The sequence below is a fragment of the Symphalangus syndactylus genome, chromosome 23, assembly GCF_028878055.3.
Source record: "Symphalangus syndactylus isolate Jambi chromosome 23, NHGRI_mSymSyn1-v2.1_pri, whole genome shotgun sequence".
NCBI lineage: Eukaryota > Metazoa > Chordata > Mammalia > Primates > Hylobatidae > Symphalangus > Symphalangus syndactylus.
This window is the reverse complement of record NC_072445.2, coordinates 39093723-39108040: the sequence shown is the minus strand read 5'-3', so window position 1 is coordinate 39108040 and position 14318 is coordinate 39093723. Positions and strand designations below refer to the sequence as shown.

At 44.8% G+C, this 14318-nt stretch overlaps 1 protein-coding gene across 3 annotated transcripts; it reads right to left on the bottom strand.

The window, feature by feature from the left end:
- Window positions 1–916: 916 nt before the first annotated feature.
- LOC129472885 (HLA class II histocompatibility antigen, DQ beta 1 chain) lies at window positions 917–9837 on the bottom strand. 3 transcript variants are annotated; one of them, XM_055262834.2, is made up of 7 exons: window positions 9620–9837; window positions 7532–8593; window positions 5817–6086; window positions 3028–3309; window positions 2401–2511; window positions 1892–1915; window positions 917–1280 (listed from the first exon to the last, which is right to left on the bottom strand). In XM_055262834.2, the coding sequence occupies exons 2-7, from the start codon at window positions 7638–7640 to the stop codon at window positions 1267–1269; spliced, it is 810 nt and encodes a 269-aa protein (XP_055118809.2). In that variant the 5' UTR covers window positions 7641–8593; window positions 9620–9837; the 3' UTR covers window positions 917–1266. The 3 variants fall into 3 exon arrangements, with proteins under 3 accessions (XP_055118809.2, XP_055118810.2, XP_055118811.2); XM_055262835.2 differs by lacking the exon at window positions 1892–1915; XM_055262836.2 differs by lacking the exons at window positions 917–1280; window positions 1892–1915 and having other exon boundaries at window positions 1967–2511.
- Window positions 9838–14318: the final 4481 nt, after the last annotated feature.

Sequence of the window (14318 nt, the reverse complement as noted above, 5' to 3'; positions counted from 1 at the left end):
CAGATGGTGTGTTTGAGAGGTGTGCATGTTACCCAGGCTTGGCCAATCAGAATCTTTCCTAAAGTTGTTAAAACTCTGGTAGACATTCTAGAAACATATATAAACAGAGACAGACAGACACACACACACACACACACAGAGCAAGAGAGAGAGATAAGATGTGAAGTGATAAGGAAGAGAAATGCAGAAAAATAGATGCAAAAAGAAACACGGAGATAGAAAAAATGCAGATAAATAGTGACAATGGATTAGAAAAATAGAAAGGCAACAATGTAGTGAAAGACACAACAAGGGGGCAGAGACAAAGATACAGAGAGATGCAGAAAGAGCTATACAGGGACAAAGAGACACAGAGAAAGAGAGACAGATTCACAGATAGATATAACAGAAAGAGAGAGGTGAAGATCTCATTGTGTATCTGGAACTAGTCACTTCTGAAATCAACTTGACTCTAGGCTTCCTTTGTACCATGAACAAAATATATTTGGGTTTCTATCATTTAGATTCAAAAATAATACTTTTATTGCTGGTTATGCTTTCTTAAAAGTAAAAATTATTCTTGATTGATGTGACTTGCCAGAATGTTTGAAACACCAGTGACCAAGGGTCACCATATCTGTCCCCAAACAATTCCACCATGCTTACTTATACAGCACTCATCAAACCAGAAGAGAGGCTGGGATATTCTCAGGCCACTGCACTGAACATCAGCATGAAAGAACCATGAACGATGTGACAACTGAGTTGATTTTCTATCTCCTCTGCCCACCCTGCTTTGCACCCCAAATTCTTTCAGTGTCTTTTCAAGGTACAACCCTCCTTCTGGGCACAGGTTGGCTGGGTCACCTCAAGGTGTGTTCCTTCATTCTGCAGTGATTTCCTGCCTCTGCTCAATTAAGGAAATTGAGAATACAGATAACTCAGGATCATGTTTAATTATGTAAAAAAGCTCTAAAGTCAGGTAATGGTTTTCATGTGCTTCTCTTGAGCAGCCTGAGGAGAGAATAGAAACAGAAACCCCTTGGGGCCTGAGTAGACGCAGCTGGCCATGCACAGGCAGAGGCTCTGGGTCAGAGCAGGAAGCAGAGTCACAGCCAGCGCCTTGGGGTGGGGATGAAGGGAGATGACCTGGTGGCTGCATGACAGCCACTGTAGGACTCTGATCTCAGGGGGACAGGCTGACACAGGCGGCTGGGAATTCTGGGCAGGGACAAGCAGGCATTACAGAAGAGTGATAACCAATCCCAGTTAAAATAGTCTCAGGAGTCAGTGCAGGAGCCCTGGAGAAGAGAGAAGAGGGATGATCAGCACAGGGTACGCTGGTGGGCCTGCCATCTCCCCCACCCCTCAGGGGCCACCTGCAGCTTCAGACAGAGAAAGCTGAGGTCCAGAGTGTATTATCGTCACCTCCCCCAAGATCTGTGCAAAGGTGAAATCAACTCATGAAGACACAGAACTTCAGCTTGATGCAGATGTGTGGGAGGTGGGGGAACAGCTGTTACTCTTCTGGGGAACGTGAAGGATTCAATCTTTTTAGGAAATTGGATGATACCTCATCCCTACCACTAGCAGCCTCTTTCAGTCACTGGAAAATGCCTATAGGCAGTAGCCACCAACATGTGGCACAAAGTGGGCATCATCCTGGTGTCTAACATTTAAACTGTGGTTCTGGCTCCACATTTCACAAAAGGATACCACCAAAGTTAAGGCTTGGTTCTGGGGAACAACCTCTGGAGATTCCTAGAAACTGGCAAACTTCCACTCTAAGTCTTGATCCTCATAGCAGCAAATATACCATGAACGGAGACCACTGTGGTCAGGTACACTCAGCTCATGCTCTTCCCTCTTACACCTGTGCCCTCCCCACACTGGATCATGGCTGAAATATTACCTGCTGGTGGAGGCCCTTGAGGTCTTACAAAAGGAAGTTATGCAGAGAAAGGTCTCATTACACAAACAGCCACTCTCTCATCCCAAAGGAAAATGACACATGTGACTTAATTAAAGTTATATTCTCTTCCCACCCATGTTCTTCAAGGCCTTAAGCACCCTAATTTAAAATCCCCTAAAACAAACGAAATTGTCACTAGAAGGGAAGGAGGCCGAGGCTCTGACCCTCTTAATGGAGGAAGCTTTTGGAAAGGAGCCAGTGAGACAACGATGAACAGTAAGGATGTCCTGGAGTAAGCTCTATCAGTCAGCTCTGTGACAGGGCTACCTTTCAACCAGTAAAATCAGATTCCAATGCCTCCTCCAATCTTGTCCTGTCTTCTCCCGCCTCCAGCCTAGCCTTCTTCCTCTCAGGGTCAGGAGGAAAGAGCTACATCTAGAGACAGGACCTCTCTGAACAGAGGGTCTGGGTCACAGCCCATCTTCCCCTTTCCCCCTGGGTTTCCTCACCTTTCTGACTCCTGTGATGGATGATAAGGCCCAGCCCGAGGAAGATCAGGCCCAGCACGAAGCCTCCAACGCCACTCAGCATCTTGCTCTGGGCAGATTCAGACTGAGCCCCTAAGAAGTACAGCCTGAGTGTCAGTGTTTGTCCCCATACCCCATAGCATCCCTGCTGAGGAGCTGAAGTCCAGTCTGAGATGCAGGAGGTGAAGGCGTCAAAGGAACCTAGTTCTCCATTCAGACCACCCCTAAGGGAGGGAAAGGCCAGCCAATAGGTCCTTGGGTACAGTGAGTAGGTGAGAGAGCAGGGAAGCAGATCTCCACTCCTCAGGAACTCATCCATAACCTTAAACCCTAAGATCCCAGTCACCAGCCATAAGAATCAGTCCCTCCCAGCCATCAGGACTGGGATCCAGAGCAACAGTATGTAGAGTAATTTCCCTAGCATCTGGAAAGGCGACGAGATCAGGATTCTTCTGATGCACTTGCCATGGAGCGAGAGGTGCTCTAGTCTCCTGTGATTCCCAGCTCAGTAGTGACATCAGGGATAAGAGATGGGAAGGGATGGGTCAGAAGGAGCTCTGCCCTTTGACTTGTGGGGCCCATAGTAACAGAAACTCAATATCCCCTTACGCCACTCCACGGTGATGGGGCTCTGGAGGCTGGGGTGCTCCACGTGGCAGGTGTAGACGTCTCCACGCTGGGGAGTCATTTCCAGCATCACCAGGATCTGGAAGGTCCAGTCACCGTTCCTAATAAGGGGGGTGGACACAACGCCGGTTGTCTCCTCCTGGTCATTCCGAAACCACCGGACTTTGATCTGGGCTGGATAGAAATCTGTCACCGAGCAGACCAGCAGGTTGTGGTGGTTGAGGGCCTCTGTCCTGGATGGGGAGATGGTCACTGTGGGCTCCACTGAGGGCAGTAACAGACAGGAAAAGATAGGAGTGAGATGTGAGACCATACAGCATGTCTACCATTGGGAAGGGTCCCTCCTTGGAACCGGAGTGGAAAGATACCTGGAATCCAAGTCTTGGATTAAGATTCATTCAACAAATATAAATATGACAATCACTGAGAATCCAAAGATAAACAACATACCATGGTCCCTGCCTTTACAGAATGTGCGATCTAGTAACAGACAGCAAAAAACAAAAAGAATGTGATTTCAAAAGTTCGTAATATTTGAAAAAAAAAGTAGGCAGGCCTTCAAAACAAATAACACTGATCAAACATCATGTTTGCCCATAACTCAATTCATCTTCTCAGATTGCTGCTCATAGTAAAAAAAATTACACATCTTTCCCCGCCTCTTTACATATCTCATCCTTCACCTTTCAGGCCACTTTATTGCATTTCCTTTATTCTCTTAGTGTGAAACTGTAGTAAATATTTAATGTATGCTTTCTTTATTTAGTAATATGTTCTCTCATTTTCTTTTTTCCTTAATTTATTTTTAACACACAAGTGAGTTTAATTACTAGCTGTCTACCCTACTCCATTCCCTTGCTATTGAGAATTACTTTTTTGTCCTGAAATCAGATATTATCATGTATGTTCTCCGTAGAAAATATTCTGAGATCCTTGCAGAGATCAGCCTAGGTTAATGAGCTGTAATGTGAACATATAAATACAGCTGAGATTTGCTGAGGTCAGCAGGTTGCACCCCAATTAGATGGCACTCTTGAGCCATCATCCGGAGGAAATCACGGTTTCTGCTTGGACTTGAACTTTTCTTTGGTTCTCCTTCCTGGAGTCCATCTGAAATCACAGTCAGCTATGTGGCCTTATAAGATTTGTTCATCTTACACAGATTGGGAGTAAAATAGAGGGCACAAATTAATGAGAAAAGATGATAAAATACATTTTATGGAAATAGAACTGAAATAGCAAAAGTATAAGTACTTGCTGGCAGTACGACGTGAGTCAAAAGAAGGCAAGGGAGTATAAAGTAAACTAAAAGTTTTGTGAATCTGCATAGGTAACACTGGAGTCAGACTAGGGATTGATTAATCATAAATTTTCAATACCTTGAAAGTATCATTTTGTCCCATTAACATGGAGATCAAACAGGAAGAGACTCATTGCTGCTTCTAGTCAAAACTGGCTTTAACAAGGCTTTACGTCCCTTTGACTCTATAGATGTGTAGTGAAGAATATAAAGAATGTTGTGTACTTTGGGAGGCTTAAGGTCTTGGTGAGTAATTGTGGGCTGATTACTTAAAGTGTTTATCATGTACTAATATTAGGATATATAAAGTGGTGATGCTGATCTCGGCACAACTGCGAGATTAAATGACAAAACACAGATGGTATTTGATAAGGCAACTGTCTAGAAATAAGTGCTCACTAAAATGGGTAAAATTGACTTTCAGAATGTCTATTCCTGAAGTGGATAGTGATGGGGGGAGGGGAGAACCTAGGCCAAAAGCAACCTGAAACTATTTTTATCCAATAACTTAATGGCTTCAATCTATTTATTCCAAAACTTCTGCTCTTTGCATTGTGCCATTTGTTCAGCTTTTCTAAGAAATTAAAACTGCCTTACAAACATCATTCAAGTGTTGTTCTTATTTTTAGCAAACACTTTTTTCCTCAGACTTTGTATTCACAAACTAGATCCAAGTCAATAAGAGTTTACTTTAAAGAATTAAGCAAAATGATAGAAAATAATTAATAAAAGTCCATTTTTAAGGTTCTATTTACCTCTGGTTTTTCTTGAACCTAAGTGGATTGGCAGCTGAGTACATTTATTCATTAATTTAACAAAAGATCATTGAGCTCATACCACATGCCGGTCAATGTGTCAGATACCAGGCATGCAATGATTAAAACACTGTCACCTCAAAGAGCTCCGACATGAATGAGAGCAATTTAAGAAAACAGAATTACGATGAATAATAATTTGAAGCCAAAAGTCAAAATATCTTATTTCACAACTGTAATTGCTGGATGCCCTGCGCGCGGTTGTGGGGCAGCCGTAACTCCACCAGGCCAAGCCTGAAGCTTCCCACTGCAAGAGCTGTGCACATGGGCCTTGCTGGGTGCGGCAGTGCTAGCCCGGCGGGCGGGCAGGGGAAGAGGGGGGAAATTGAGGGCAGAGAGAACTGCTTAGTCAAGGTAAGGCACGAGCAAACGCATAAGGCACCAGGCAAGAACGTGCAAAGCAGAGGGCGAGGCCGACGGACGTGAAGGATGGGGCGAAACTAGGCAGCTTGACCAACTCTGCCTGTCCTCCTGCTCTGCCCTAGGTCCCTGCCCCTCCGATGCACCTGCCCCCAGCACCCTCACTGCAGCCTCCTGTCCGCTAGGGTGGAACGAACAAGGCTCGGGTTCCAGTGGCCGCGCCCCCTTCGCCCCTCCCGGCGCAGACTCTGGGCCCCTGCCAAGGATGGGCCTCGCAGACGGGCGACGACGCTCACCTCGCCGCTGCAAGGTCGTGCGGAGCTCCGACTGGTAGTTGTGTCTGCACACCGTGTCCAGCTCCGCCCGGGTCCTCTCCAGGATGTCCTTCTGGCTGTTCCAGTACTCGGCCTCAGGCCGCCCCAGCGGCGTCACCGCCCGGTACACCTCCACGTCGCTGTCGAAGCGCAAGAACTCCTCTCGGTTATAGATGTATCTGGTCACACTCCGCACGCGCTCCGTCCCGTTGGTGAAGTAGCACATGCCCTTAAACTGGAACACGAAATCCTCTGCGGGGAATCACCGGCCGGTCAGTCAGGCCCCGGCCCGGCCCGGCCCCAGCCCGGCCGCCCCCGCAGCCGCCGCCCTGACCCGGCCCGGAGCTGTGGAACCGCCCGCGCGACCTCCAGTTCCCGCCAGTCAGTGCCTCGCGCTCCAGACCTGTGATTCTCCCGGCGGCTCTGCCCAGCCCTGCCCGCCCTCTCTGGGGGCTTCGGGAATCCGCCTTCCTACAGGCAGGAAAGGGCGGAAAGCTCTGTCCCTGCCGCAGCCTGTGAACCGAGGGAAGAGGCAGTCGGGCTGATTTTACATGGACCTCTGCACTTAGAGGGAATCAGGGCGCTCTCGCATGAAATCCCATTTTCCACTGAGCTCCTGGAAACCTCAGAGATAAAATTATCCACATAAACCTGTGAGTTCAAGGGAATGATGAGACGGGTCCAGAAATTAAGCCTGTCCTCGTTCTGATATGCGTATTCTCTTGATCCCTCGGTAAAATACCTTCCTTCCCATGCCTGGATTTACCCTCCCGAATGCCATGTGAGGTTCACTCACTTTTATGTTTGAAAGGACCTACACCTCCGAGTCCTAGAAAGAAACATTTATTCATGGAAAGAGCACAAGCTTTTGAATTTGATAAACTAGATTCCAATTAAGCTGTGGCAGTCACCAGCTCGGGCAGGTATGTAACAGAATATCCATATCACAAGTATAATTGTGTAAAAGAAAATCATGATATCTACACACAGGATGTTAGAAGGAGTGAGAGAGAATTTATGTAAAGTACTGTTCTGTGTCTGAAATGAGTGGTTTCACAATATGTGTTATTTCCCTTCTTTACATCCTCCTTTCTGCTAAATTCAGTCCACCAACTTGGGTCTCTGAATCCCACTCAAGTCACCATTTGCCCATAAATCAGTGAAACTTGAAGATCCCCTGTCTGTGGTCAGCCAGTCAGCTTCCCTCAGTACCAAGATTTTGCCTCCACAAACGCTCCACTCGGTCAGGAATACAGACAACTTTTCCTCGAATATGGAGACTACAGACACCATTGCTGCCTTACATTTCCCAATGCAGGATCCCATAATATTTAGTCCAGGCATAGTCTTGGGGCACGCCTAAATGACAAATCCTGCTGTGCCTCTGGAGAAATTCGTATCTTCAAAAATAGCCCCATGCTCACTTTGTCCTATCACTGGTAGTAAATGTACACTTTGTCTCTTCCTCTCCTCTCTCCATCTCTTCCAAGCTTAAGCCTGTAGGATGGGGACTGGACTGTGCTCACCTCATCACTAAAAGATAAATGGGAATGTAACATCGTTCTCTTTCCCCAGAGAGAGGAAACGTTGATGAAAGACTGTGTCTGAGATCGTGGAGATCACCATCCCCCTACCCCAGCCCAAGGAGAGCCTGTTCCCAGAGTGGCGGCTCTGGAGAGCAGCGGCCCTGCACTTACCTGGAGAGTCTCTGCCCTCAGCCACTGGGGTGCTCAGCATCGCCAGCATCAAGGTCACAGTTGCTGCCCAAAGGCCTCCAGGGATCCGCAAAACCTTCTTCCAAGACATAATTGAGACGAAGGGAAAAATAGTTGTAGTCAACACAGCTTGGACCTGATGGATCTGATGTACCTGGCAGAAAGAATAAAAACCTGTGGATGTTTCCGTGCGTGGCAGGATTGGATGGTCCTTTGGAAAGGAACCAATCAGCACTGGAGCTGAAGGACCTAATCTGTCTCTAGGCAGACATTTTTTTTGTGAAGGTTCTCAATCCAGTGCCTGCACTGGACGTCTTCAAATTGCACTGGATGAATATTTGAGGTGAAAACTTCCTCTCAATTATAGAAAAGCTGAAGATTGAATGCCTAAGGGATTTTAAGAAGCCAAAGAGAAATCCTATTCAACAGTAAACATCTTTGTAATATTGATTAAAAACTGGTTGTTTTTATACTTGGGATTCTTTCAGTAGGGCAAATTAAGTGGGGATCATATTTCAGGAGAGAGAAAATTGCTGTCATAGAAATTTTTACTGCTGTTGTCTTAGACACACCCTGAGGAGCCTTAAGTTTTGGTGAAAAGAGCAAAGTTGTTAGAAGGAAATAATGGTGAATTGCAGTTCCACCACTCATATGCTTTAGGAGAGTCAACAAATAACTGAATTTATTTTTGCCCCAGGATTCTCTTTGTAAAATGTGAGTCATGTTTCATGCATTTTACAGCTGGATCTTCACATATACAAATTAATATGACTTGTTTAATATTACAAAAGGCTCCTCAACTGTTATGTGTAACTATCAAATTAATATGTAGAACAAGAAAACAAGCCAAAAAAATTGACACCCACCTCTGCTGGTAAATGATTCTTCATTATGCAAGAATATATTGTATTTATGCTCTTCGAGTAAAAGTATTTGAAAAGTTAATTAAGTTGACAGTTCTGTTTGAAGTTCTTCAGCTGTTTAAATCCTCCCTCAACCATGAAATGGGTGCATCTGATATCAGCAAAGGCACAGTACACAAACCTTTACAGTATTCAGACACAGTCATGTTTAGTTTTGAAGAGAGAGAGCAAAAGCTGTAGAGAAGCATTTCCTAGGTCCTGATAGTATTAATGATGGAGAAAATGTTTAGTCACAGATTGTACTGTGCCAGCCCTAAATATCAAATCCCAAATGGCAGAGGTATCAATGTGTTTTTTTTTCCATTTTTAAAAATGTATTTAACAGTTCCTCATGGACATACCCACATCAATGTGTTTTTATAAATAAACTTATCATCAGGCTCCTCTTGCCAGTGACTAGGGGCAGTACTAATGGTTATAAAGCAATTAGAACAATGCCTGGTGTGGGCGGCAAGCCATCCAGGTGCCGAGGCAAGAGACCGAGGGCACGAGCTGTTCCAGTATAATAAAGAAAATATATAAAATAAGAATAGTTATACTAGACATAGATCATAGATATGATTATATATGAATATCATTAATCATTAGTTTGTAGCAATTACTCTTTATTCCAATATTATAATAATCTTCGCTGTACAATCATAATCTAGGAAAAACCAGGCCATACAGAGATAGGAGCTGAAGGGATATGGTGAGAAGTGATCAGAAGACAAGAGTGTGAGGCCGGGCGCGGTGGCTCACGCTTGTAATCCCAGCACTTTGGGAGGCCGAGGCGGGCGGATCACGAGGTCAGGAGATCGAGACCACGGTGAAACCCCGTCTCTACTAAAAAATACAAAAAATTAGCCGGGCGCGGTGGCGGGCGCCTGTAGTCCCAGCTACTCGGTGGCTGAGGCAGGAGAATGGCGTGAACCCGGGAGGCGGAGCTTGCAGTGAGCCGAGATTGCGCCACTGCACTCCAGCCCGGGCGACAGAGCGAGACGCTGTCTCAAAAAAAAAAAAAAAAAAAAAAAAAGAAGACAAGAGTGTGAGCCTTCTGTGATGCCCAGACAGGGCCACTAGAGGGCTACTTGGTCTAGCAGTAATGCCAGCACCTGGGAAGATGCCCGTTGCCTAGCGGACCTTGGTCTAGCGGTAGCGTCAGTACCTAGAAAAAGCACCCATTACTTAGCAGACCGGGAAAGGAAGTCTCCCTTTCCTCGGGAGAGTTAGAGAAGACTCTGCTCCACCACCTCTTGTGGAGGGCCTGACATCAGTCAGGCTTGCCCGCAGTTATCCGGAGGGCTAACAGTCTCCGTGTGATGCTGTGCTTCAGCGGTCACGCTCCCGGTCCACCTTCATATTCCACCCTGTACACCCGGCTCTGCCTTCTAGATAGCAGTAGCAGAATTAGGGAAAGTACTAAAAGTCTCTGAAATACAGAAATAATGGCGTAAGCTGTTTCCTCTCTCTCTCCACCTCGGCTGCCAGACAGGGAAGGGCCTCCTGTCCAGTGGACACGTGACCCATGTGACCTTACCTATCATTGGAGATGGCTCACACTCCTTACCCTGCCCCCTTGTCTTGTATCCAATATATAATAGCGCAGCCTGGCATTCGGGGCCACTACCAGTCTCCACGTCTTGGTGGTAGTGGTCCCCCGGGCCCAGCTGTCTTTTCTTCTATCTCTTTGTCTTGTGTCTTTATTTCTACGATCTCTCATCTCCGCACACAGGGAGAAAGACCCACAGACCCTGTAGGGCTGGCCCCTACAGCCTGGCAAACATTACTTCTGACCTCAACCAAGACAATAAATATCTCCACCTCTCTTCTTCTCTCCCTTTCTCTTTCTCTTCCCGAAATTTTAGGTTCTGCTTTTAAAGTAGAGAATACAATCTAAAATTAGAATATAAGTTTACCAGGTAAAAAGAAGCAGGGAAGAGGCAACAGCAAGAGGTTTGCAACAGTGGCACATGAAAGCTTTGAGCCACTCCAATATTCTGTATAATTCAATGCATAATTCTAGAGCACCCGAGACTGGGAAAGTTGCCACTGGGTGTCCAGCAGCAGTGGTTTACTCAGGATCAGGGTAAACCCATTCTAAGGAGGGTCTCCACTGCTGTGATGGACGCATAAAGGAGGAACCGTACGCACACCTGGAATGGAGTTGGGGCAAGGAAAAATAGGCAGGCAGACCTGAAGGTGCCCTCAACGTCCTTCCTCAGCCCCCACATCAGTGCCCCTCAGAATAGAGGTCTCTAATCCATCCTCTCCTTCCTGTCTAAGGGAAAAAATTCCCACAGGTTTATTCTGAGGCAAAGGCTGCGTCAGACCTGGGGATTCCCCAGTCTCACAGGCCTCTTTGCACAGACTTTTCAGCTAGCAACAAGTGTCGCTTTAGAGCCGTTTTCTGATTGGCTAAAACCTCACCGGAAAGGTTTTGCTTTGGGCTTCCACCAGCTGTGTCTGCCTGACCCAGCCTTCTCTCCAGTTGTCTACCCTGGCCCTGTCCCTGCTGCATTATTCAGGGCATTCAGGCAGAAAAAGGCCAGAGAAGAAAGAAACTAGGTCAAGCACCTTATTCCGAGTGTCTCACCTGAATCGCCTGCCCAGCCTCTGTGGGGGCAGAGCAATTAGAGCATTTACCCCATATAGGTAAGTGGGCTAAAAAGTCACTGCCATTAGTAGGGAGGGTCAGGGTTACAGTAGGGAGACTCTCTTCAGGGGACATCCTCTCTTCCTTCAGGTTGGAAGAAAAAGTTGTGGACTCCTTCTTTGTGAAAATCAAGGGAGAAATCATCTTCCCTGGTCAGCATCTCTTGGAATCTGTGCTTGGTCAGTGGAATTGAATGTGAACATAGGAGCCATCCTGTCACCAGAAGGACCATCCAGGACCCTACCCTGCATTTACTTCAGGAATCAAGAATCACTGTATATTTTGAAAGGTTCTGTGGCCTCCTTAATGCCACTGGTAATATAACTAGAAATGCTGCCCCCAGAATATTGTTTTCCTTTAATTAAAATTTATCAAGCAATTACCCTTAAAATTTTAAAAATCTTTGTGAAGCTTCTTATATATTTCTCTTATATCAACTTCCAGGTAACCAGCTATATATAAGAATTTTTCATGGCACTTATAAACTAGGTCCTTTCTCTTGGCACAAAGTTATCTCTTTAAAATCTCAGTCTAGACAATCTGAAGAAAGAGCCAAACCAGTAGCATTCAGGGGCTGTGTTCAGACAGTGCCTCCCACAAGCAAGTGGCCATGGGGAAACTCCAGGGTGGAAGTCAGGTGCTAAATGACGAGTTAATGGGTGCAGCAAAATAACATGGCACATGGATACATATGTAACAAACCTGCACATTGTGCACATGTACCCTAAAACCTAAAGTATAATAAAAAAAGAGTTTAGATATGGAAAAAAAAAAGAATTGGAGGATGATGGAGGGTGAAGGAGTAGGAGTATGGGAAAAGCTTTAGCAGGAAGGTAGAAAATCAGGTGATACAAAGCATTTGGAACATTTGAGGGCAAATGAGGAATGTGGGTGATCTTGGTGCAGAAGCCCAGACCTCACTAGTCCCATGGCTCCTCATGCTGTATGAAAATAGCCCTTGAAGACAGAAAAAGACTGGGACAAAAACCCAAGCTGCCTGCTGTCGGTATGCTGTACAATGAAGCTTTGTTTCCTAATCTGTCTTTTCAGGTTCCTTTTTCCTGTCACTCTCCTCATCCACGCATTGCCTCAGTTGGGCCACTGGTGATTAAACCACCCAGAGCTAACCTGCACTTGTCACTCTTTCCAACACACCTCTGCTTGTCTCTACTTCTGGTTCCCTAGTGATTCCTGGGATATTTCCAGAGACAGCTCTTCTCCCAGCCTCTAGATTAGTAGTCACCATGTTCCTTCATTCCCAGAAAAAACTTAAATATCTCTCTGTGAGATCTTTATAATGTCTCCTTCTTCTATAAGTTCTTACCAGTAAAGAGAGGCCCTAATATTCAGCCACATAAAAATATATGTAGTTCTTGAGTACTTAAACCCATATCCAAGTACTCAAGAACTCATGTGTCCAAGAACTCAGCTCAAGGCCACGGTTCATGCAAAACAGCAACATTAGCAGTAATATTTTGGGGAGAGTACTCTTATATCCTCAAATAGGAAAATTTAAGATATTCCATTTAAACCACAATGACATATCACCTCACATCAGTCAGAATGGCTATTATCAAAAAGACAAAAGATAACAAGTGTTAAGGATGTAGACAAAAGGAAACTTTTGTACACTGTTGGTGGGAATGTAGATTAGTACAACCATTATGGAAAACAGTATGGAAGTTCCTCAAAAAGTTAAAAATAGAACTATCATATGATGTAGTAATCCCATTTGCAGGATATAGACAAAGTGTTTAAAATTAGTATGTTGAAAATACACCTATACTCCTATGTTCCTTGCAGCATTATTTACAATAGTCAAGATATGGAATCAACCTGTGTCATTCAGCAGATGAATAGGTAAAGAAAATGTGGTATATATACACAATTAAATCCTATTCAGGCTTTAAAAAGAAGGAAATCCTGTTGTAAGTCAAAAAGTGACTGAGGCAGGTCTCAATCAATTAAAGCTTTATTTTGCCAAGGTTGAGGAATACACCTGGGAAAAACACAAATCACAGGAGCATCTGTGATCCATGCTTTTGCCAAAGAGGGTTTTGAGAACTTCAGTATTTAAAGGAGAAAGAGCAAGCAGGAGGGAAAACAGAAAAAAAAGGAGGAAGAGGAGGCCATTACACAGTGGTTACATTCCGGAGTCTTTGATTAGCTTCAGTAAATCTACATTTTACCTGTGAAAAGAGAGGAGAGGAAAAAGTTGATTATAAATTATCTTATGCTCAGTAAATCTACATTTTACATAAAATTAAGGAAATGTGAAAAGAGGCAAGGAGTAGAGGAAACGAGGTTATGACTCGGGGTTGTGAAATTACCGTTATCTGTTTGGGAACAAAAGCAAGACAGTATTGGTGCCTCAGTCCTCAAGATTAACTTTCCCTTGGCATAACGAGTTTGGGGTCCCAAGATTCTATTTTTCTTTCACACTGTTATTTGTGACCACATGCATGAACCTAGAGGACATTATGCTAAGTGAAATAAGCCAGACACAGAAAGACAAGTAATGCGTGATCTTACTTATATGCGGAATCTAAAAAATCCCATTTTCGAATTGAATTGTTTCTTTATTTTATTTTATTTTGTTTTATGTTCTAGAGTACATGTGTAGGACATGCAGGTTTGTTACATGGGTAAACGTGTGGCATGGCGGTTTGCTGCACCTATCAACCCATCACCTAGGTATTAAGCCCAGCATGCATGAGCTATTTATCCTGATGTTCTCCCTGCCCCTACCCCTCACAGGCCCCAGGGTGTGTTGTTCCCCTCCCTGTGTCCATGTGTTCTCATTTTTCAGCTCCCACTTATTAGTGAGAACATGCAGTATTTGGTTTTCTGTTCCTGCATTAGTTTGCTGAAGACAATGGCTTCCAGCTCCATCCATGTCCCTGCAAAGGACATAATCTCATTCCTTTTTGTGGCTGCATAGTATTCCATGGTGTGTATGAACCATATTTTCTTTATCCAGTCTATCACTGATGGACATTTGGGTTGGTTCCATGCCTTTGTTATTGTGAATAATGCTTCAGTAAACATACACATGCATGTATCTTTATAACAGAATGATTTATATTCCTTTGGGTATATACCAAATGATATGGTTTGGCTGTGTCCCCACCCAAATCTCAACTTGAATTGTATCTCCCAGAATTTCCACATGTTGTGGGAGGGACCCAGGAGGAGATAATTCAATCATGGG